Genomic DNA, 23,526 nt, shown 5'->3' with positions numbered 1-23,526 from the left:
AGGGATTTATTAAAAGGCCTCAACAGATACACCATGGGCAGCACAAGGGCTACACCCCAGGTGAACCCAAAATGATCACAAAAATGGATGACTGGTCATGGGGTCTCTCACTTTTATAAATTCTGGTCCATTTGCATATTGGAGTTAATTGTCCAATTCCAGCTTTAGGTTATGAAGTCCCACCCTGCTTGTTTTTCTCTCTTCAGTCCACATTGTTTGTGCTCTTGGGCCTGAGATTTGGATCATTTGTCCTTGGTCCCCAGCTGGAGAAGGAATTGTTTTGTCTCCCTGCTCTGTGAAGAGAGCTCACCATCCCCTGATATGAAGCTCAGAACTGCAGACTAAAGCAGCACAGAATGTGAAAAATAGAAAAGCTCAAACCTGGGGCATCAGGAGCACACAGAGAATCCTCCACAGCCACACTTCCCGTGGCAAAGGAGGTTCCTCCCTCTTCTCCTCCCCACTGGCCAGCCCCAAAGCTGTGCTGGGATACAAATGCCTCGTGGGCAGGGCAGCTGTGAGGATCCAGGAGAGGAGCACACCTGGGCAGCCCCAGAGCTGCTGCTGCAGCTTCTCCTACAGAGAACTCCTGCAGCAGCCCCGCACTCAAAGGGCCCGCAGGGAGTTCTAAACCAATTCCTCACGCCTCCGTGTATCCTAGCAACCCCTCTCCGAGGTTACAGATGCGATGCCTCGCCCACCTGTTGCACAGCCAGCCTGAGGCAAGTTACACATGGCTTTCTTCCCAGCTCATCCCCATTAAGGAATGCGGGAATGTGCCACAAGCAGCCGGTGGGTGTAGGCGAGACTGGGGGGAGCACGGTCGGGACGGACGGAGATGAGAGATCCCTGAAGGCAGGTGGTGGAACTTGGGTTTATTGCAAAGGGTGTGGGTACAGGGCCCTGTGGGAGCTGCCAGCTGCAGCTCGGAGCAGGCCCGAGAGAAGACAGAATGAGAGGATAATAACATAAAAAGGCAAGAGCTAAGAGCATAGAAAAGTAAGAGCACAAAAGTAAAAGCAAGAGAACAAGAGCAAAGCAAGAGCATAAGAGAGCGAAGTTCCCATTACAATACAATAAATCATCTTCTGTGTTGAATATTCTGATTCTCACTGACCAATCTAGTACAGCATACAAATCCTATAGCATTTACATACTGCCTATAAGAATCACTACATTACCATATTGTGCTACATTTTAAACCCTAAAAACTACTCTTTGGACCCCTTCTGCCAAGCTGGCAGGGTCTGCTCAGACCCTTGGACCTGCCTGCTTGCAGAGGGTCTTGTTTCATCCAAAGGGGATTACCTTCAGCCAGCCACACCATTGTTTTCCTGTTGTTCAGTAACTAAGGGATGTCAAAGCTTGCTTTCATTTCAATCTCGCTTATAGTTTCTATATTCTCAAAATCTTTTGCCAGGCAATCATATTTGTAAGGCTTTCTTGTTTCATCTTCCCCAACAGGTGGGTGTCACACACAGGCACCCCTGGACACCAGGACTGGCTCCTGCATGTCCTCTGAGGAAAGGGCTTTGTGCCCAAGGCAGGAGAAAGGGGGTGGCCTTCATCCCTGCCACAAAAATGTGCCATCGCTCAGGTCCTGTGCAGACATCCAGGCAAGATTTCCAAAAGAATTTTAGGTCCAAAAGAGGCACAGTGAACAAAACTCGACTCCTCCCATGCCCTTCCCTCCAACCTGACTGAGCTGCATTATAGTTACAGTAAATGAGTTTGTTAAAGGAAAAAAAAGACAAAAAACTGTTCAAAAAGCAACCTTTTCAAGGAGTGATGCTCCTCCAAAGTACCATTTAGTATTTTCATTTTCCTGGGGGGGGGATACTATAATCATCAAGCATTACAATTTTGCTCTGCAGAAAATTAAAAACCAAATTTAATCAAAAATTAAAAGGTAGAAAATCAATTAAAAGCATCTGTGGAAGGGGAAATTTGCAATTTTGCAAAATTTACTTTCTACACCTGTGAAAATGGTCCTTTTTTAATGATTCTCCTGCTCATCAAATTAGATTTCCTTTATTTGGCTATCACTGATGAAATCTCTTAACCTGCAATATCTATTTCTCACGTGAACCTCAGTGAACTTATCATTCAATTTATCTGCATTCCTGAAAAACAAACAATGAGAACCCCGAAATCTTTTGCTGTGGGATTGTTTCTTTTTTGTGTTACTGCACTTATCACTGCTAAATCCACCTCATTCTAATATATCCAAGGAATTCACAGGATGCATGGAACCTTCTATCCCCAGGGCCAGTAGGGAAGATGAGGTTGTCACTGCTCAAAGACACAGAACTTGCTGTAGAGGTCTCTTATTCATCTTCACAGGGGGAAATATGGGATACTTTGTCCTAGGTTGTAAGATGTCCTTATGGTTTTGGGCTGTGTGTTCTATTCCCCACCTGTCAGAGCTGGGGCAGTTCCCTTCTGTTCTTTGGGCAGTTTTCTTTATCTCTCCCACACCCACCCTCCCTCCAGGAGATCTCTGCTGTCCATGGCCACTGAGTGTCCCTGCAGGGCTGATCAAATTCCACCATCCCATGGGGAGATGCTCTGCCCAGGGGAGGAGCCAAGCATTCCTACCTGGATCCAATCTGAGGTTTGGAACAGCCCAGCAGCCTTTGCCCACTGCATTCCCAGAGGAGCAGCTTTCTGCTGCCCTGCATTCCCAGAGGGAGAGCAGGCCCATCTCCAGCAGCCCTGGAGCTCCAGAGGAAAACTCCCCCCTTGTGCAGGATCCCTGCTCCAGCAGAACCACAGCTGGCACTGCAGGAGGGCTGAGCCCCCCTGGGATGGGACTGTGCCACCACCCTGAGCCCCCCTGGGATGGGACTGTGCCACCACCCTGAGCCCCCCTGGGATGGGACTATGCCACCACCCTGAGCCCCCCTGGGATGGGACTGTGCCACCACCCTGAGCCCCCCTGGGATGGGACTGTGCCCCCACCCTGACCCACAGTGGGGGGACACCCACTGCTCTGACTCTTGCAGTGGTGTTTTTTTATTTTTATTTTCTTCCCTAGTAAAGAACTGCTATTCCTATTCCCATAGCTTTGCCTGAGAGCCCCTTAATTTCAAAATTATAGTAATTTGGAGGGAGGGAGTTTACATTTTCCATTTCAGGGGAGGCTTCTGCCTTCCTCAGCAGACACCTGTCTGTTCAGACCAAGACACTTTCTAAATGGTTCTGGCACTTGTGAGTCATCCCTCCTTCCCCTCTCAGGCACAATGAGATGGCAGCCATCAGGTTCCCTCTCTTTGGAGTGCTCCAAACTGCCCTTTCCCTGGGTAAGCTGAGGCTGCCTGCCTGGTGACCTGCAGTGGCTCCTGGGCAAGGGCTGGAAGAAGCTGGCACACCTTCTCCCTCAGCACCACCTACTCTGCTCACCTCAGGCTGAAGATCACAGCCAGGATGTCAAACCCTTCTTTTCACTGTGAGGCTACTTGGCAGCTGAATCTGCACACTGAGATGAGTCCAGCTGAGATGGCAGCAGCCACTTCATTAGTTCAGTGTCAGTTCAGTTTTGACACATTTGTGGAACCATTGACGAAGTTTTTGTAAAAAGTGAGAACAGGATTTTTATAGCTAAGATTTTTTGCAAGTGTCACACGCATTTTAGGACACAGTCCTGGGCTGAGCTATACAAACAAAACTCCCTTGTGGTTTGACAGACATTATGAGTGAGAATTGGATCATGTTTTCTGTGTGAGATAAAACTAACTGCCTTCACAGCTGTCATTTTTTTTTTACAGTGCAAGGGAAGAAATTCAAGCATTTAAAGTTACATTTAAATATGAAAACTTGATAGACATATCTGGCAATAAAAACACAGCTGTTAACAACACATAGAAAATACTGCAGTGGTACAGCACAGGAGGCTGAAACTCTGTCTGAGGAGAAGCTGCAGGTGAGAGCAGCTTCCTTATTTATTTAACACAGGGAGTAGGGCTTGTGTTTGTACACTGTACAGCACTAGGCAGAAATACCCTCAGGAGCCTATCATCCAGCACTGCACGAATAAAAACAGAATTTCCCAGACTCTCATGAACAAGGCATAAGCCCTGGAATGACAATGCTTCACAGGCAAGACAAGAGCCATGTAATATTTTACTCAAGTGGAAGAGATGCACGACTCAAAGCCAGTCTCTTCAAATCTGCAATGGACTTGAAGAATGTGAGCCCATGGGGGCTGCTTCCTCTTCAGTTTAGCAGCTCACCCGTGGTTTCTGGGGTAAAACTAAAGAATTGGTTCAGATACTGCTGATCCATCACCACCAACTCCCACATCCACCAGTTCTATTTATGCAGCTACTAGTGCTAAGGATGTGTCAGGAAAATTAATGAAGGATGAGCATGCTCTGGGAAGAGCATGAGCAACAAGAGGGGGGTTGTGGGTTAAAATAGCCCTGTGCATCTTCACCAGTGCACAAACTGGTCAGAGAACAGCTGCTGCAGAGACCCATGAGGCCCTGCCATGGCAGCTAGAAAACATTGAGAGTATTTTCAAGCACACACTGGCTCACATTCAGCACCCAGAAGCTATTTTAAGTGCTCCATGGAGACAAGCTGGTGTTATTAGGGCACTTTTCTTCCAGAAGACAACAATTCATTTCGAGTCAAATAATCCCATCAGAGGCCTTTGTAAACACCTAAATCAGAAGAAGTGGCTGTGATGATCTCATGTTGGGAAAGATTCACAGGCTTAGCTAAGGCCAGTTTTGTTAAGACACCTCAAAAGAAAATGAAACCTTGCTGGGCAGTTTTGGTGCTGTGTCTGTCACATCACAGCAGCTCCCAGAGGGCACCTCTGGAGTCTGAGGAGCTGCCAATTGGCACAGGGAAGCTGCTTCAAGGCCAAAATTGGAGCAGAAGCCTACAAGATCATTTTTTACCCTTCTGAGCAGCAAAGCCATGGCTAAACAAGCCCTAGGAGTAAAACTCTCACCTCAGACCCAGGTGGAAAGACTTCCATCCTTTTCTGGCCTCGGCCCCACCTCACCTCTCTGTCTCAGTTTCACCCAGCCTAGTGTCTTTACAAGGCATTTTCAGACCCAAAGTCCAGAAAAAATATACAAAGAAAGAGATAATGCTGTTATCACCCATGGCTCTGTATGATGTGAAGGCATAGACAGTCACAATGAACTCCCTATATCAGAAAGGTGGGAAGAAATATGGGACCAGAGGAGGAAGAAATTGGAGTATGACAGTGACAGAGTGAAGAGCAGTAGATGGCAGGGATTTAGAGACATTTGGGAAGCACTCTGATATTGGCATGATGGTCTCAGTAAAGAAAAATTGTCAATAATATGACCAGAGGAAAGAGTCTAATCAGAGTCATCCAAAATTGGTTTATTTTATAAAATATTTCAGGCCTTCTTTTCCCTCCTGTTTTTAAAAGCCTTGCTGTACAGCCTGGGGAGCTGAACAGGGAGCTGTAAGCACTCGTGCTACTAAATACTGACAGACAAAAGAAACAGAGAGGGAAGGGGGCTTAAATATAGCTCAAAAGGCTCCCACCTCTCCATACTGAGGTTCAATCTCCACAGCCAGCTAAGGTCAGTGATTTTTAGTCAGCTTTCAGCCACTAGCAGATACAAGGCCACATCAAAATTACCAGAGTTTAGGGCAGATATTATCATAGTTGATGAGGAAACAGGTATAAATAAAGTACTTCCAGTGAATTCCCTAAGAAGAGCCACTGCCTGCTCTTTATTAAGTTTCAGTCCATTAATGGTAAGTTTTAATCTCCCAAACCACTGACTCTGGATCCTCAGAGGAAATGAATGGTTGATCTACCCCACAGCATGATCCAGCCCTGAATTTACAGGTAAACATGAAGCTGTGGACTTTGCTTACATTTTTGTCTCAAAAAAAAAAAGTATTTCTCTCACTATATATAATTCACTATTTTTGCTTAGAAAAGGGAGTTCTAAAATTAAATAAACCAAAGATACAGAGGCACAGGGGATGCTAAAGCTGAGAAAATAGCCAGCATCTGAAGGAACACGTGTGCAATAATCCAAGATCACCAACATAGTCATGATATCAACACACAGAACTCTGAACTATTGTTCAACAACTGGTTTTGTTTCAAATTTGCTCTTGCCATGACTTTCATGGATCATTCTGGAGAGAAGCACTTTTGTGAACTGAAAAAAGAATGAACACACAACTTCCAGGCTCCTGTGGTACCTCAGTCTCCTGCAGAACACAAGTGACTGACGGCACTGGGGAAATACTCAACAAGCTCATTTTTCTTCTATGCAATGAATCCACCACGAGGTTTCCAAGTTTCACTTACCTGTCAGGTTCCTCAAGCCAAGTTCCCTGAGTCCAAAGTTGCCATCCTTCCTGTAGTTGAGGAATATGGCCAGAGCGTATCGCTCCTCGTAGAGCTTGGTGCCACGAACGATGCGCAGGTTCTCCAGGGGCAGGTACTCAAACTGGTTCAGAGCCACCAACACATAGCCCGTGACTTCTCGGATGGACTGAAAGGCACAAATGAAGCCAACACATCAGACATGGCCCCTCTTTAACTGTCCTGAATTTCCCACACAGTGGATGCTTAGGCACTGCTACCTAAGGCAAAAGAAAACAAATGGTCTGAAAAACAAATTCTCTTTCAACTCAATGATTTCAAGCACATTTGTGTTTTAATTTTAGTGAGTTTACTGGAAGCAGTTGTTGTTCTGGATTGCAAGGCAGGATGTGTTCTATGACCATCTGTATGGCAGTTGTCTAGGTGTTAAGTGGGCAATTTCCCCTTATCCCTCTCCCTGAGAGATCACAATCACTCCTCCCTCAGCAGGGGGCATCACGTGATAAGAGGCTATTGAATGTCACTGCATGGCTGATAAGAACTGTAACATCCCATTGTGAGATGCTCCGCCCAGGGGGAGGAGCCGAGCATTGCTATCCAGATATAATCAGGAGATTCTGACACACCAGCACAGCTTCTCCACTGGATTCACCAGAGGAACAGCAGCTGCTTCCACTTCCACGGATCTGCGGAGGAAGAATACACCCTTTTTCTACAGGACCCCCTGCTCCAACAGAACCACACCTGACACCTCAGGAGGACTGCAGCCACTTTTCCAACTGGACTGCTGCCAGCACCCTGACCAACAGGGTGTCAGGTTAAGTTCTGACTCTGTCATTTTAGTGTACTGCATTGTTTTTATTTTATCATTTTATGTTTTTTCCCCTCTTCCCTATTAAAGAACTGTTATTTCCTGCTCCCGTATTTTTTTGTTGCCTGAGAGCCCCTTAATTTAAAATTCATAGCAATTTGGAGGGGTGGGGAGGGTTTGCATTTCTCCATTTCAGGGGAAGCTCCTGCCTTCTTTAGCAGGCACCTGTCTTATCCAAACCAAGACAGTTGTTTAAAAGGCAGAAAATAAAGAGGTAGCCATTTTTATCAGTTTATTGGAATGAACAGAAATTCACTGGAAGGTATTAAGGTGTCGCCCTGGTTTTTTAAGGTTTTCTAAGCCTTCTGATGTTGACATTCTTGTAACAAACTTTCTCACACACTTTCTGTAAATAACTTATTTTTTTTCATTCTTTTGTAGAGGAGGAGAAATTTGATGGACTGTTGGTTTGTCTAGTGTCATTGGAGAGGTGGCACTTTCACCCTCCAATCCACCGTCACTTTTGCAAAACTATAAATGTTGGAGTCAGAAAACAAACTCTCCTTGTTTCACCTTGAGAGCAGTGCTGTGTTGTTTCGTGTCCTATTAAGGATTATGTCCGATTAAGGACATTAAGGATTCACACAAGGATGACTTTGCACAATTCAAAGCAGAGAGCAGGTCAAAGGCCTCTGCAGTACATGAACAGAATCCACTGGGGCAATGCCACAGCTCAGATGAGATTGTCTGTCTGCGAGTAACTCTGTGCTGTACAGTGGATTTCAGGGTGGGGCTGAAGGGACAGAACATGGAAAACACATCTGGAAGAGCTCACCATCAAGCAGGAACAGATGGGAGACAGGGGGGCCAGTTTGGAAGACAAAACAAAAATAACACACATCTGTATTAACACTCATTTTGTAGACTTTCAAATGGAACTGATCACTGAACAATTGCTAAGATTCGTCTCCAAGTTTCACCTGGCAGTGCTGGAACCATCCACACCCATGTATCCCAGTCTTGGATCAAAACTGCAATCCAAAACCTTTAGCAAAATGATTGCTGCACCTTTGAGTTGGCTGAAATCTTTGCTGGCTCAATAATCCTCCTGCTCATATTTGTGAATTGATTGCCTGCGCTGGAAAGGGAAAAAAAAAAACAAAACCCAAAACCCAATAACTAGAAAAACTTTTTCAAAGTCCAAAAGTTTAACAGAACTAGAGATGTTGTTAGGGAAAAAAATAGAGAACACCCAAGCCCAGAGAAATATACTCCCTTAGAAAATAAAGTTCATCCTAAGGAATTGAAAGAAATGGCCTAGAAACACACAAATGCCTTTGAAAAATGTCATTTCAACACTCACAATGACCCCACCATCCTCAGCAGGACTTGGCACAGGCTGAAGGATGCTCCTAGCCAGATCCTGGAAACAGAATCTCCATGTTGGAGAGGGTCTCTTGAGTCTGTTTTTCAGAGCTCACCTCACCCCGTGCCTGCAACCACTGCCCAGAGTGGTGTGTTTGTGTGCCTGTGCATATTTTAATGCATGGAAATTGATACCACTACTTGTGTGCTTAAGTGGCTGCACACACTTCTCCCTTCCCTTTGGCAAAGTCAATACCTTCAACAAAACTCTGAAAGAAAAATTCTGTCAGGGTAACGTGCCCAGACTACAGCCAAGATGAGGGGGACTCCAGTCGATACTGTAATGAAAACAACCTGACAAGCAACAGCAGGCAGAGAATTCAACCTGTCGTGTGTGTAGCATTAATAAAGAAAGGCAGCAATGGATTTGCAGCACCAAGGACAGGATCCTGCTTTGCTGCTTCAGCGCTTTGCCATGATTTCACATTGAAGTGTGCACAAGCCTTTTAATTAGGCTTATAAAAGCCTGCAAGGTTATTAATACGTGTGGTAGTGTACATGAGCAATGATTTCTAGGCCACAAAATCCAGGCACTGGCTGTCCTTCTGAAGTCAGGCGTTTGTACTCAGCTGAAGCTGCTGAAAAAGCCATTTCCAGACTTGCTTGGCATCTAAACAAAGCCCACTGTCCTGACAGGACTCTGATGAGAGCCCAGTCAGTGGAGGTAGGTTGAGAAGTAGGGTTCAGCAGCTAAGTATTAAGTGTAGAGCTGCATTATACCCTGGGACACTGATTCCACTATAATCAGAAGCTTTACAGCACTTTCATGATAGCTCTTTGCCTTCAGACATTTGAGCTTAGCCACTTTGGTCAGGAATTTGCTTTTCATCATATGCAAAAAATTTCTTTAAGCTGCCTTTTTTAGCATCTCCTCAGAATTCAGGAAATACTTAAATTACACTCACGGCTTCAGTTTCTCCACTGATATTCTAGGGATACTGTGATTGCTCTAATTAATTTAAATGGATGTTTAACTTGGAATTGAGTGGAAAAAATTAAAAGCAGTTCCAAAATTGCATCTGAATAGGTCCTCCCTGCCAATTGTTGTCACTTATAACCACATTTTCTATTTTTAGGGTATGTCTTACTGCCAAACAGCAATTCCACCTGAAAGGGCTGCAATTCAGCACAGGACTGAAATGCCACACACACACAGAGCAGCAAATCTTCATTCCAAACTTGGGGGGAGAAAAAAGCCCAAAAAAGTCCAAAATAAAACAATAGCCCACCAGAGAAAATGACAAAGTCCTGTTGCTGATAATTGTGAACTGCCTCAGTAGGCCTGCACTTATTTTGGCTTAACCAGCTGAAATGACAAATTATGGCAAGTATTTTGACAAACCAGAAGGTTCTTTGCAGTCCCAAGGCTTCCATCATATTGCAACACACATTTAATTGCTAGAGACACTGCCATGTTCATGCTTGCAATACAAAATTATGAAAATAAATCCAAAAGAGTTTTTAATTTCCTGGGAAACAACCACCTGACCAACCAAATCTAGTAGTCTGATATTCTAAGACGGGGTTTCATTTTGGGTCTAAATTCAAATAGGAATGAAAAATGCAGAACAATAACAGGTTTGCAGGGTGGTTTCTGACTGGTCCATCGTGAAAAAAAATGTCCTAGCAAGGCAGAAGGCATTTCACATTTCAGCCACTTCTGGCCAACACTGTCATTTGGCCAGGCACTGCAAGTTTTAACATGACTGTCACTGAAAATGGACACCTGCCCACTTGGAGCTCACTCCCAGCCCTGCTGGAGTCACTGCAAGGATGCCTGTTGGCTTCTGACTCGCCAGTCCTCATGCCAGATCTCCTCCCCTGCACCTCGTGCCAAGGTCAGGCAGGATCTGAACTTCTCATCCCTTGAATGCAAGGCTGGATGCTTTCATGAGCAGGTATCCTAATGCTCTGTTCAAACTGCTCTGCTCCAGCTTCCATCTGTGCTCCCAAGAAGGTGCAGTGGCTCACAACACTGAGTGCCATCTCCCATGTCTGATTCTCCTGCTGGGGCTTGCAGGCACTTAGAAAAACATATTTCCCACGAGTCTGTCCCTCAGGAAAAACAAAAAGGGAACTGAGACTATCAAGCATCAGCCCCTGAGTAAGGACAAGCTTCCAGCAGAAATAAAAGGAGTGTTGGGGGGAAAAGTATAAATCCTTGACTGTCACAGGTGAGATGGCCACAACACACAGAGTGTCACCACACAATTTCAGAAAGCTTCAACCCAAACAGAGTAATTCAGAAGGCTGCCAGCATCTGCCCTTCTTGTCCTTCAGCCCAGCCTTTCATCCCCTGCTGTTGGTGCACTGCCCCTGGGTGCCCTCTGCTCCCTTTGGTGGCTGGGCAGTGCCCCTGGGCACTCCAGGGCTCACTGCTGTCAGTGCTGCTCACAGCTGTGCCCAGTGGGGATGAGGCTCAGCCCCACTCCCAGCCACCCCAAACTGAGTGTCTACACTTCACATATCTAATGCCTCATGAGATGCTTAAAAACCACACCAAACCAGAGGGTTCTGATATATTTTCCAGGAGAAAAGGCCTTTAACTCCATTTTCAGACAGGAGATGAGCACCTGTACTCCACAGTTTGCTGTCCCTGTGTCCAGAAGTGTCCTGCACCCCAGGAACAGCCATGTCAGTCTATAAACCAGTCTCCTAACAGACTCTACATAAAACATAGCCAAGTTTTTGGGTTTTAAACCTAAAAATAGGTACCCTGAGATAAGGATAGAGCCAGTGAAGGTTCTGCCCTCCCCAGGGGTCCGCCCCAAGATGGGCAGCACTGCAGAGGGTGAGGAAGAAACTCAAAACGACCCCAAAAGCAAAAGGGTTCTTTTTGGAGATTCTTTTTTAGGTGATGAGCTGAAACAGAGCTCTAGACAGCCCATTCCCTTAATTACAACTAATACTAGCTGAGCACAGATGAAGCACTTGAAGCTCCCAACAGCAAAACCAGAATTATCCTGTCAGCTGGGAGTAAATGAGAGTAAAATTGTGCCCTGCCATCTTAAATCGTCCCTTGGTTCAAATCAAGTGAATCTGAGTGAAGCAGAGCAAAATAACAGTGAAAGCTTCATCATTCCACCCAGAACAACAGATCAATGAACGATTAGGGAAGCTGATGTTTCTTATAAACACTACCAAGGCTTCTTAACATCCATCAGGAAGGCTGGGCTGTGGCAGAGGCTCCGAAGAGAACTCTATTGTGGGGTTTATTTCAGCTGCAGACACATTTATCCAGCTGCTGAACTTGATCTGGTAATGTCCCTGCTGCCTCAGCTGATCAGACACTGGTTCCCAGCATGGAGCAACAAAATCCTGCCACAGGGGTCAGCTCACACCTGTGGGACCACTGACAATTAATTCTCTTTTAGGGTGCTTTTCCCCTTTTCCATAAAAGCTTAGAACATTTTCATCTACTTCAATCTCACTTGAACACACCAGTAAACACAGGTGCAGGAGGGAAGGATCACCTGAAGAACAAGGTTAATTGTTGTAAACAAGTTGTGTTTAATTCACAAACATTAAAAATAAAGAACTTTTCGCATCTCAAGTGGACTTGAACAGAGTATCTCCCATTTCACTTTTTGATGCATTTGTATCTGGTGAGGAGTTCCCAACACCCAACTGGCTAAATTTTGAGAAAACAAATTGTATTACAAGAAAAAAATCCACACTACAGCAAAGTCAACACCTGCCTAACTTTAACTAAGTTCAAAAATTCAGTTGGGCATGTTTGTGAGCATGCTGGTAACCATCAATTATTTTTTTTTATACATTTCTACCCATGCAATGCAACACACCTGTCACTGTCACAATTAAAAAATTAATGTTTACTAAATAACTGTAAAGTAGTCTCTAAGCAGCTACATCACTTGCAATTCTAACTCTGGGAGAAATAATAGCAACCAAAATGTGGAAATAGCAATTTATGGAGCTCAATTAGCTGTTCCATGCATTGCTCATTGAGGGTTGTGAATTTCTAATGACACGAGAAGCTGAGATGTTCCAAGCAGTTCAGGTATTTACAGGATCCAGCCTTTGCCAGCTTCTCTCAAATAAGAAATATGTGGCACACCCTGTCTGAGAGGACCCCCCATTTAGAGGCCATGGCAGAGCAAACATGGCATTCATGTAAGGAAATCTGTCCCACTACAAGCTCATGTCTTGCATCCTTTAATTCTGTCAACACTTGTGACAGGAATGGTGATGTTAAGCCCTCCTGAGCACCAGTGGTTTTGCAGGTGCTCTATACAAGCTTCAGTAAAAACCCCTTAAGTTTGAGCACACTGATCAATACCAGAACACAGCTTGTAGAAAACCTTTCAGGAGCAAGCAGTGTATGCTAACTAGAGCTGCCTTGGCAGCTGCAGAAAGATTACTGTCCACAGCACTGAAGATGCAGTTTTTATTCAATTTGGTTAATAAAGAAAGAAGATCTCCTAGTCTTTCAATTTGCATTAACAGCAAAGGAAGGGCTTGGACTTGATGTTGTTAAGAGCTGTAGTTGCACTGCTGCTTGCTGCAGGATTGAACTGTGATGCAGTTATTTATGCTAGTTGGTAGGAACTTTGACTCACACTCTTTCCCTCACAGACATCTGCTCTTCTTTGGTAACATGCTTACAAAACACCCTGAGCAGCAGATCAGTGAACTGAACAGAGCAGCAGTTAGTCAGATGCATCTCTTCTTAAAGCAACTGGAAATTTGTGCAGATTTTGCTACATAATTTACAGAACCCACCTGGGGAGTTGTTGAACTAAAGCTCTGTTTTCTGAATGGCTGGGCTTTATATTGCATTATTCCAAGAGTGGGACTTTTCAGACATTAAAATAGGAGGATTAGCTGTGCAGTTATTTATTTACTGAGCTTGATGTAGGAAGCACATTGCTGCTGATCTGAGGGAAGTTTGGCTGTGTCTGAGCTAATATACATTACAGTAGGGTCTAGGCAGGTCTTGGAAGAAAAACAAATACCAGTCTAGAAACCTTCAAACTGCAGGACAGTGTCCAAATCTGGCATTTGGAATGAAAGGTGAGGGGTGAAAACGTGGGGAGCCTTTGAAATATGTATCTTGACTCATTTTTAAAATACTGATGAAAAACAATTTGGGACTTGAAAAACAAAATAATAATAAATAATAAAAGAATGTGGGAATGGGAACATTAAGTAGAAATAGGCAAATAACAGGACCAAAACCCCCAACACTTTTGCTTTCAAATTTTGAAATACAAATTTTTCTAATGATGTACCCAAATATTCTGCCTAATACTCCTTCAACTGAACCTCAGGTGTCAGCTTGCCCTTGCCCCATGTGTCTCTGCCCTGTTTTCAGCTGAAAATATCCTCTGGACAGAGAAACTGAGCAGGGTTACATCAGTATCTGAGAGTCTTCCCAAAGTTTCCAGTCTAAAACATAATTCCTCTGTTTGTATATCTGCTTAGAAGTGTCTGCTGAGCACTTGGAGGTGCCCAGGCTGGCTGAGAGCACACAATAAATCCTGAGCTGTTTCTGTTGAGCCACACTATGACCTAGCCAAAGCCTGCACTCTGCAACAAGCCCATCCTCACAGCTAACATCTGTCTGTCCCGAGGAGCACTGTGCAAGATACACATTCAGCCAGCCAGTAAGACTTTTGACATTACACTGTATTCCCTGATTGCCTCACACGTGGTTTCCAGGAGAGTTTATTGTATCACCTCCCAAGGGAAAGCTTAGTCCTAAATGAGATTGAAAAGACTACAATGAGAGCATTATGCTGTTACAAAATGCTTTACCACTCAGGCCGTTCAGTAGATGCTGCATTTTGCAGACACTCAAAGCACATCAGCTTACAGCTGCCCACTTCCAGGATTTCCAACAGCACAGATTGATGCCTTTTGCTTTCTCTGCTTTTGGGAGCTTCCAATCGAGTAAATCACAGCTTCTTCCGGGCAACGTAAAATTGCACAAACTGCTACTTCATAAACTAAATAATATCAACACTCTGGAAGGATTTTAGGAAAGTAATAGCCATGTGCAAAGACATCCTTTTTTATCAATTTCCCTCTAAGAGCCACAGCCTGTGAGAAGCTGAGTGCATCCAAGGGTCTTGGGATGCTTCCCCTGAAAAAGCCAAGGTGAGGGCTGTGCTGTCCAAACCTCATGGTCACATTCACACTGCCTCAGGCATCCTGAGATGGCAGTGGGCTGAACCAAGGTGGTGTATTTATTTTGGCAGAACAAGGCATCCCCCACCAAAGAAGAAAAAAGCATTAAATTCCTCACTGTCCCCTCATGTTTTTTGCTCATGTCTAAGCTGCACTAAGTCTTAGCAGGCTGCTTACTTGGAGCTCTGGCTTCTGAGACTGGTTGGAGCAGCACAGGGAGCCAACTATCCATTCCCAAGGGGAGAAAATGGAAGAAAGGGAGGAGAAGGATGGATGCTCAGTCTCTCACAGCTCAGAAACACTCCCAGCTTCTCCAGCTCACAACCTGAGGCAGCCTGTGGCTGAAGAGGAATGGAAGACACAGGGAACAAGAGGCAGAGGTGAAGAAGGATGCCTTCCCCACTCAGAAGTCAGATGGAAGAGTACCCATGACAAACACAGTGCAAGCTCTAACAGGCTGTCCAGAATTGCACTCCATGGTGGGCAAGGTGCCTGTGAAGATCCTAGGAATGCTTTGTGGGTATTTAATGGAACAAGGGACCTTTATTTGTTCATTTGATATATGGTGAGTGACAGGCTTTGTACATCAGATATTGTGATTGCTTTTTTCCTACTACACAGCCAGGCTAGTTGGTATGAACTACAGGAAAATCTATAGTTAGACAAGTAAATTAAATGCATTTATTAACATTTCTTCAGTGGAAGCAACAGGAGCTCTTGGCTGTTGCAATTCCCACTCTTTGGAATAATGCAGAATGAATTAAACATCCCTGAGATCTGGTCCAGAGGTGGAGCTGAGCAACAGGACTTTTCTATTTTTTCTATTTAAACTGCAGGTGAAGGTGCCCCACCACTCCTGCAAGCAAAAGGCTGTTTCTATTTCTGGACACAGGAACTGACTACACATAGTGAAAATGTGTTAACCTTGCCAAATTTCAGCTCAACATTCTCAGTCTGTGTTTTTGCAAGAAGCAAATAGCTGGCTGTCCAATCCTGGAAAAGCAGTTTGCTTATTTTTGGAGAGCTTTGCTTCCCTTTTCCAAGAAAATAAGTTTCCTAAAAACCCACTTTCAGTTTGTTTCATATGTGCGAGATCCACTTTTTAATGAGTATTTTAAAAGCATTTCCTGGGAGAACTGATTTTATTGGTGCTCTAGGACATTTTTGCACACTGAAATTAGTGAGTATTGGAGTTCTATTTGTCTGGTTTCACTGAAGAGGAGAATCTTCATTCAGATATTGGATTTTAGCAACTCTTACTTCTAGCTGAGCATATATAAATACAATGTCTGAGCTCAACATCACACCTACCTATTGAAACTATTTCAGCCTTTTAAACTCTAATCTTTTCAAGAATAGAAACCCTGAAGAGATTCATTAATTGCTGGCTTTTGATTTGGCTGGCTGGCTTTATTTCCATTTAGATAAAAAGTGAAGAGGCTTCTTGTTTTTAAAGCTGTGTTTTTGTTTTGATTATCTGCAAGCTGGAGAATAACTCTGTTACTCAGGCTTTAATAGATTGTTAAAATCTCCTTCAAGGATAGATCCATAATTTATAAGATGTGAGCAATTAGTAAATGATCTGATTTTCAAATGCAGAGGTTTACTTTAAGGAAGAAATGCAAACTCCACTTTTTGAGGTTATGCAGGGTGCCACCAACCAGGAGAACCATCATTAATCTGCAGTGACTGCACTAGTCCTAAAATAAGATTTTCCTCTGCATTAATTCCACTACTTTTCTTCAAGGGGGCACAAGAAAAACTTCTCCCACTCATTGCATTTTCTGTGTGGCTTCTGAACCAAGCCAGATGCACAATCTTCTAGGAAACAGGAATTTTTAAAATCATGTCCAGAACGACCAGACATCTTAAATGTACCATAATTACTACATGCAGTTCTTGCACCAGTGAACAAACAGTGGCTCCCTCAAGGTGTGCAAAGACCATTTTGGAATTACAGGTGAGTTTATGGAGGAGGGTGTTGCAAAAGTTGTACAGAAAATTATTTCTTTCTGAGACACAAGAGAAGAAAAAGACATCTGGTCTTGACATAAAAATTCTGAAAAGGTTAAGAATGAAGGCTTTTGGAGAAAAGGTGATTTTTTGAAAGAAAAAAATGGGGTACAGGGCAAGAGAGAAGAGAAGAGAGAGGAAAAGCTCATGGTCAGGAGTGGGGAAGGATAAATCCAGACACCCATCATGCTGTCACTATCTAATTTCTGAGTGCCTGAGTTTGCAATCTCACTGCTTATTTTTATATCATTTTGTTCTTTTTTTAGGGGAAGCATGGCAGGAAAAGTGTAATACTCTGTACAAGATATAATTTCTTTCAGTAGTCATCACCAGCAAATGACTGGACAAGCAATCTTTTGCCAATAACTTAATTAGAGGAAACCTCTATAGTTAAAAATGTTCCTTAATGTGCTGAACCCCACACAATAGCTGGCTGAAGGAAAAAAAGCAGAGTGGTTATTGTCACAGCTAAGGATGGAAGAAAGGCTCAGTCATTAAAGTCATCAGAGAAACAATGTTATTAACTACACAGGAATAATCTCAAGGGAGTTCTGTGCTGACTGACAGTAATGAAATAATGCAGGAAGCTAAAACCAGGGCATCTCTCCTCACCTGTTTTTATTAATACCCTTATTACCTTTCCCTGAAAGACAGCTTTTCAAGATCTATTATTGTGCTTAATATTAAATCAAATGAAGCCTGGCATATTGTCTGTTATGTCTTCTGAACCCCAAAGGAGAGGGTGCTCACCAGTGCACCCCTCAGCTGGGGTGTGCCCTTCATCAGGAGCAGTCCAGTGACCGGACTCCCAAGACTCAGGGACATCAGGGAAAAAAAATGCTCAAGAGGGAGAGAAAAGGGAGTGTTCAAGGACCCAAGCACATCAAAGGGCCAGCAGTGGTATTTCATTGATATTAATTACTTTACAGTCTGTAAACTCTGCAGAAAGTGCCAGCTGCTGTGAGCCAGGACCATCAAAGGTCAGATTATCATGAAATCATTACAGGAGAGGCTGGTTTTAGTTAGCATATAATTGCTAAACCTAAGCACACTCCACAGAACCAATAGGAAAATGAATTATTTAAATACTCTTCTTTTTAACAAATAGTATTACCATTTTAATGACATCAGTATTAATTTAACTCTAAAAGGTGCCTGAGGATTTTGCAGAATTAAGTTTTGCACCTGTGGAGTTTTCAGAAATATCAGAACTTCTGCACAACATAGGTGTTTGGCTACATATGGCTTTTTACATATTTACAGATACACAAATGTTTTTTTAAAGTGTGTTTGTGTGTTGTATTCCTGCAGAATTTCTTGTCTTTGTATTTTCTGGGTGTCTAAAATGCAGTCCTTAGGTAGTTTCCTAACTGCATGCTGCTGTGAGATAAGGGGGAAATCCTGGCTCAAGTGACAGGTTTTTCTCAGTTCTCATTCTCCCTGCACCCTGCCTGGCTTGAAAGCTCAATTGGCAGCTCCAGCACCAGGTTTAAGTTGCAGGCATTTCTGGCTCGAAATTACTTTTCTTTTTACCCAATTCTCTTCTACTTGTAGCTACCAGTGCTTTTGAGAGGCAACTGGGAAACAGAAGATAGCAGGCTGTGGGTGTTTTACTGCTGGAGATGGAGCATCCAGTCTGTACTCAGCATCAGCTCCCTGTGTCCACACACCTCCTGAAGTCCCACACACCTCCAGATGGTGCAGCTCCTCTTTCCACATTGCTCCATGGCCTGCTCACCCAATTATTTTTCTCCTCCTTCTTTTCTTACCTGGTGCCAACAAAAGAAGGCACTGGGACTTGGGCCAGCTCATTATTTATTCCCAGCTGCTCTGAATTTCAGTTACTTCCCTGCATGCTCCCATGGATTAAGGTGCTTGCCCATCCTCCCAACCCAGACTGCCCCACCTGAGAAGTCCCTACAGATACACCAAACACACCTTTCAGGCCCCATAAACATCTTCCTGAATGAATAAATCCATTTATTTTTCTCAATTCAGTAATTTCATTTGTTGAATAAATTAGTTTTGTGAATATTAAATTGGACAGTGTCGATCCTGCTCCTTTGAAGTCAATAAGCATAATTTTACAGGCTTTGAACCATGTTCTTAAACAGGCAGGGTATTCCCAAAAAATCATCTGGTCTCACAAAAACCCTTCAGAGATATTTGCAAGATGTCTCAAAGTTGAAACCCTTTTCTGTCCCTTAAACCCATGAGATGCAAAAGACTTCTTCAGTGCAGAGCACACCCAACGTGCTTCAGTATTTGGAAGAGTTTGGGTGTGTAACTGTAGAATTCTGCTTGGAATTGTGTGTGTGAGCTGGCACACCCCATGCTCTGGCAGTTCCATGGCTAGGGGCAGGAGTGGCTCATGTTCAGCTCTGAGACTCACAGATGCAGGAAGTTATTGACAGTATTTTTCCTAATGGGTTTCCATGGATGACTAACCTTTAAGCTGAATTCTTCACATCCTACTTTGCCTATGCCTGTTACAGTACTTTTCTATCCTCACTTGACCCTGCCAGTCCATGAATATTTGATTCTAAATTAAAGCCTTACAAACCAAGAGATAAATTCTACCCAGGGTGCAGCCCTCGCAGAGCTTAATTACATTTGGTGGTGTGAATGTTAAAGACTTGACACTGCAAGAGCTGTGGGCTTTGGCTTCTGTTGAACCAGAGCTTGAGAAAGAAGGGAACTGTCACCTGCCCAAGCCTTCTCAAAAGCCAAGGGGGCTTATTTTACTTGGCATGTGCTGTGTGCTGCCACTATCCTTTAGCTGAACTACTCCCAGGTATTGGCAGCAATTAGTAGACCGTTTAAGCTTTTGTTCTCTACACAAAACAAGCCAAGCTCAGCTCTTCTCTTTCCTCTTCCTTTAGAGACTCTGTTGCCCTTCCACCAGCCCATTAGTTCATCTCTCTGCTTCGCTGGTCCCCAAGAGAGGATTTAGCAATTTTTCCTTTGCCTTCAGAAAACTGCCAGCCTTCTTGCCCTCTCTTGTGCATTTAGGCTGTATGCTTTCCAGAAAAGGGAAAGGTCTGTGTCACACAGTGCCCTTACACTGTGTAATGGAATTCTTTAACTGAAATGAAGTTGAAAAGTCAGGAGAAAACAGAAATTATCAGTAGTTACAGAGAAACAGCAGGGATCTTGGCAAGACAATGCTAAGAGCTTAGTGAAAAGAGATGAAAGTTGCTGCTCCATGTAAGCATTACTTTCAAATTACTCATTAAAACAGAGCCAATGGTAAGGTCTGCACATCCCAGCAAGCCTGCCATTTCCAGGCAAGGTTCACTGGCCCATCCATGTTTTCCTTGCCAGCAGATCACACTGGGCTTGCACTGAGCCAAAGTGAGTGTGTCTCACCAGCACCTGACTCTCAGAAGGACTGCTCTTTCTAAAGAGATCCCTACAGCCCTGGCACTCCAGTGCTTTCCCTTGCCAGAATATCAGTCAGAATGGGACATGGCTACATGGAACCCCAAAAATCCCAACAGCTGGGCTCACAGCAAACTCCAGGGAACAAAGAACTGGCTCTCAACTCAATTTTGCTTCTAAGGGATAATGTTAGCTTGAGAAATTTCACTGTCATGGCCTTTGCCACTCTCCCTGCAAGTATGAGACTGGAGATACAGGTGTGAGGCAAGGATCTGGAAGGCACTGGGGACTCATCCTGACGTCTCTTCACATGTTGGTGTTTGCAATAACAAGGCAAACTGCATTTTCCTTTTCTGTTGTAGTCAAAGTTAATTCACAGGACATCTACAAATTAAATTAAAGTGTCCTTTGCTTTGGCTGTTCTTGATGAGATTCATAACTAAAGCTGAATCCATTAAAAGAGACAGAACTCCAACAATTTCAGTATTGCTCACCAGTGGCCATGAAGTCAGGGGAGATACCTGAGGCCAAATTCATCTAATTGTTCCACGAGAAATCCTTATGTTTAATCACAGGCTGTTTCACAGGAACTCCCAATAGTTTTAATTAATTATCTTCATGCTATATCTTTTCATGGAACTGGAAGTATCTTTGTCAGCAAGCCATCCCTTCCTGCACTGCAGGACACCCAAGGAATGGGACTGGATAGAGCTGCTGATGGGATTGCATGTGTGTGTGCTCACAGAGGGGAGGGCTGCAGAGCAGGAGGACAGACAAAAATATTTGCCTTCTTCCAGGGCTGCTCACAACAGGTATTTTCCTTCTAGGGAAGTTGTGCTGGGATTTATTTCAGCTGTAGCAACAACACTGAATGTTTATTTCAATATTAGCAGTTATGCAACAGGCCAAGAAGGAGGAAACCTTTTCCTTTCAGAGAAGAAAAGCTCAGGAGTAATCTGGAGAGCTCCTGAAGTGCTGGGATAACACCAGGAACTCCCTTTGATGTCACCAGAGGCTTTGCAGTACTTATCACTGCTGTAGCCATGTCCTCCTCCGTGATGTCCATCTTCCCTGGCCAAGGCTCAGCCTTGGTGCAGGCAGGAGGACAAAGAGCCACGTGAAAGTCAGGTACAGCCTGAGGATTTCAGCTGAGGGAGCCACTGAGGGGTGTGAGCTCTGAGTCACAGCACCAACCATTGTGCTGGGTCACCACCAAACAGGCTCCTGAAGCAGATCAAGGATGGATGATGAAATTTTGCTGTGGGTCAAGATGTTAATATTTTCAGAAAGACAGAGTTATACCAGGCATGTGTGTTCATCCTTTACAGCTCCTGGGTGACTTTCCTAGGCCCTGCTTTCCCAGGCTTCAGTATGAATCTCTCTGGCAGCTGCTGAAGGGCTGATCGTGCACAGTGGCCAAATACCCTTCCTGCTCTTCATGTTCTCATTGAACTTTTTGCCTCAAACTACAACACTTGGCTAATCAGCATCATTTACATTCCCATATATATCACACTTGCTATTTCTGAGGCACAGCTAAGAAAGCAGCTCTTCAAAGCTACTTCCATACCCAAGAAAACTCAGCACAAGGAAGACAGGCTGGAATAAGGAGGGAGGGAAGGAGTGCTGCCTTCTAGGTGGGCAAAACTGCTGACATGACGGATCTTCTCCCTTAATCAACTTAATTTAACTTCTTGAAAGCTCATGATGACAAACTGCCTGGACTGGAGCAGCTTGGAGCTGATATCCCTCAGCGTCCACTGCAGTAAATTATTACCTAGCTCTGCTGATGGAGATAGAGAGAGGTGATAGTGTTCCATAACAAAGGATAAATGGAAATATCCACTATTTCTTTCCACTCTGCAGCCAAACTGCTAAGAGTTCTTAGATTAGGAAGTCAGTACTATTAAAATAAAATGTATCTCTTTTTTTTTAAATTTTCTCCCTAAGGTGAACAATGGCTATAAAACCCCCATATATTTCCTAATAAATAGTAAGCTGTGCTAGAATCAAATAACTGAGTTTATGCTAAGTTCTAAAATGCATTTTTTTGAATACAAATAGTCATTCAGATATCAATAAACATTGTGCACTTTATCATCATCCTGCTGGGTTTTCATCTGGCAAATGAGCTGTTTATGTTATGTATCTTCAATTCCTGATTTGTCAGTATCCCACTGCTGCTGTTCCCACCCTCTCCTCATCTTAGAGGTGCACTAGTGCTGCTACTGATGCAGCTTTCAGCTCTGCTCCTTTGTACTTGTGCATTTTGCTCAGCAGATGAGCTCCTGCTCACCACACTGTGGGCACAGGCTGGGGACAAAGGAGGGGACACCACAGACAGCTCCTGCAGCCCTGTAAACAGAGAGGTGACTCACAGTGACTCCACAGTGAGGTTCACCTTTGCCCCCTCTAGGGTTTAATTACTCACTCCAGAAGGACACAGCCTTCCACATATGCATGAAATGCAGTGCACAGCCTTTTAGCAGAGGTCTGGAATTGCTGCAGGGTGCCAAACACGGCTCAGGGACTGGGACACGAGGGAAGGAGGTCAGGCCCATGTAATATGGAAGCAGCAAATGACAGCCAGGGAGAGAGATGCCTCCATCCTGCACTGCTGCACTGAGGTCAGCACAAGAAACAGGATGCCAGGAAAATGTTGATTAAAAGCAGAACATTGCTTCTCTTAGTGAAAAAAAACCCCTGGTGGTTTCAGGGAGTGAGCCAAGAATCTGCCTGTTTCCATCATGCAGGCAAGTGCAGAAGAAAAGTGCTGGAAAACCTTTGATCCTGTGCTGTGTCACTGGTGAGCATCCCCTGAAGCTGGCAGCTACCCTGGCAACCCCCAGGTGAGACCCTGTCCAGCACAGCCTCACTTCCCACTGCCAGAGCCACAACAAGTCCCTCCCCACCACCTTCAGCTCTGCTGAGGCTCAGTATGGCAGCTCCTGGAAAACCCACAGGAGGATTGTAGCAGCTTTCTTTTGGGAAGCACTCAGAGGTCTGAGTGGAGGAGAAAGGCTGCTACTCCCCAACACAAGCCAGCTGCTTTCCACCAGCCCTCTCGAGGCAACGGTGCTTGGTGGGTGCTGTGACAGCTCCTGCATGGGAAATACTCCCCTGAGCTACCAACACATCAACCAGCTCTCCTCCCTGACCCCCCATGGGCTGAAAGGGCTGTGTTTGACACTGGCTGGCACCAGCACAGCTCCTGCACAGCCAGGTAACCACAGGCATTTATTGCATTTTTTCACTTGGCTAGGTATTATTAGAACAGCACAAAGTGCTGTTGCCTCCATCATTCATCATAATCACATTTCTTTTCTCTGAAAAGCCTCAGATCCTGGGCGTTTCAGCAATGGCTAGATTTGTGGCACTGGCCTTTCCCCCTCCTCCTGAAGCCCATTTGTCA

General features: G+C 44.3%; 1 protein-coding gene across 1 annotated transcript in view; it reads right to left on the bottom strand.

The window, feature by feature from the left end:
• ERBB4 (erb-b2 receptor tyrosine kinase 4) overlaps positions 1-23,526 on the bottom strand; it is a 322,438-nt gene that overhangs the window by 220,948 nt on the left and 77,964 nt on the right. The window contains exon 3 of the mRNA XM_059868167.1: positions 6,317-6,503. Within this exon, the coding sequence (XP_059724150.1) occupies positions 6,317-6,503 (187 nt within the window). The remainder of the gene's footprint in view (positions 1-6,316; positions 6,504-23,526) is intronic.

This window comes from Haemorhous mexicanus, chromosome 26 (assembly GCF_027477595.1).
Source record: "Haemorhous mexicanus isolate bHaeMex1 chromosome 26, bHaeMex1.pri, whole genome shotgun sequence".
Classification (NCBI taxonomy): domain Eukaryota; kingdom Metazoa; phylum Chordata; class Aves; order Passeriformes; family Fringillidae; genus Haemorhous; species Haemorhous mexicanus.
Note: the sequence above shows the minus strand (reverse complement) of the source record. Positions and strands in the feature narration are given on the sequence as shown.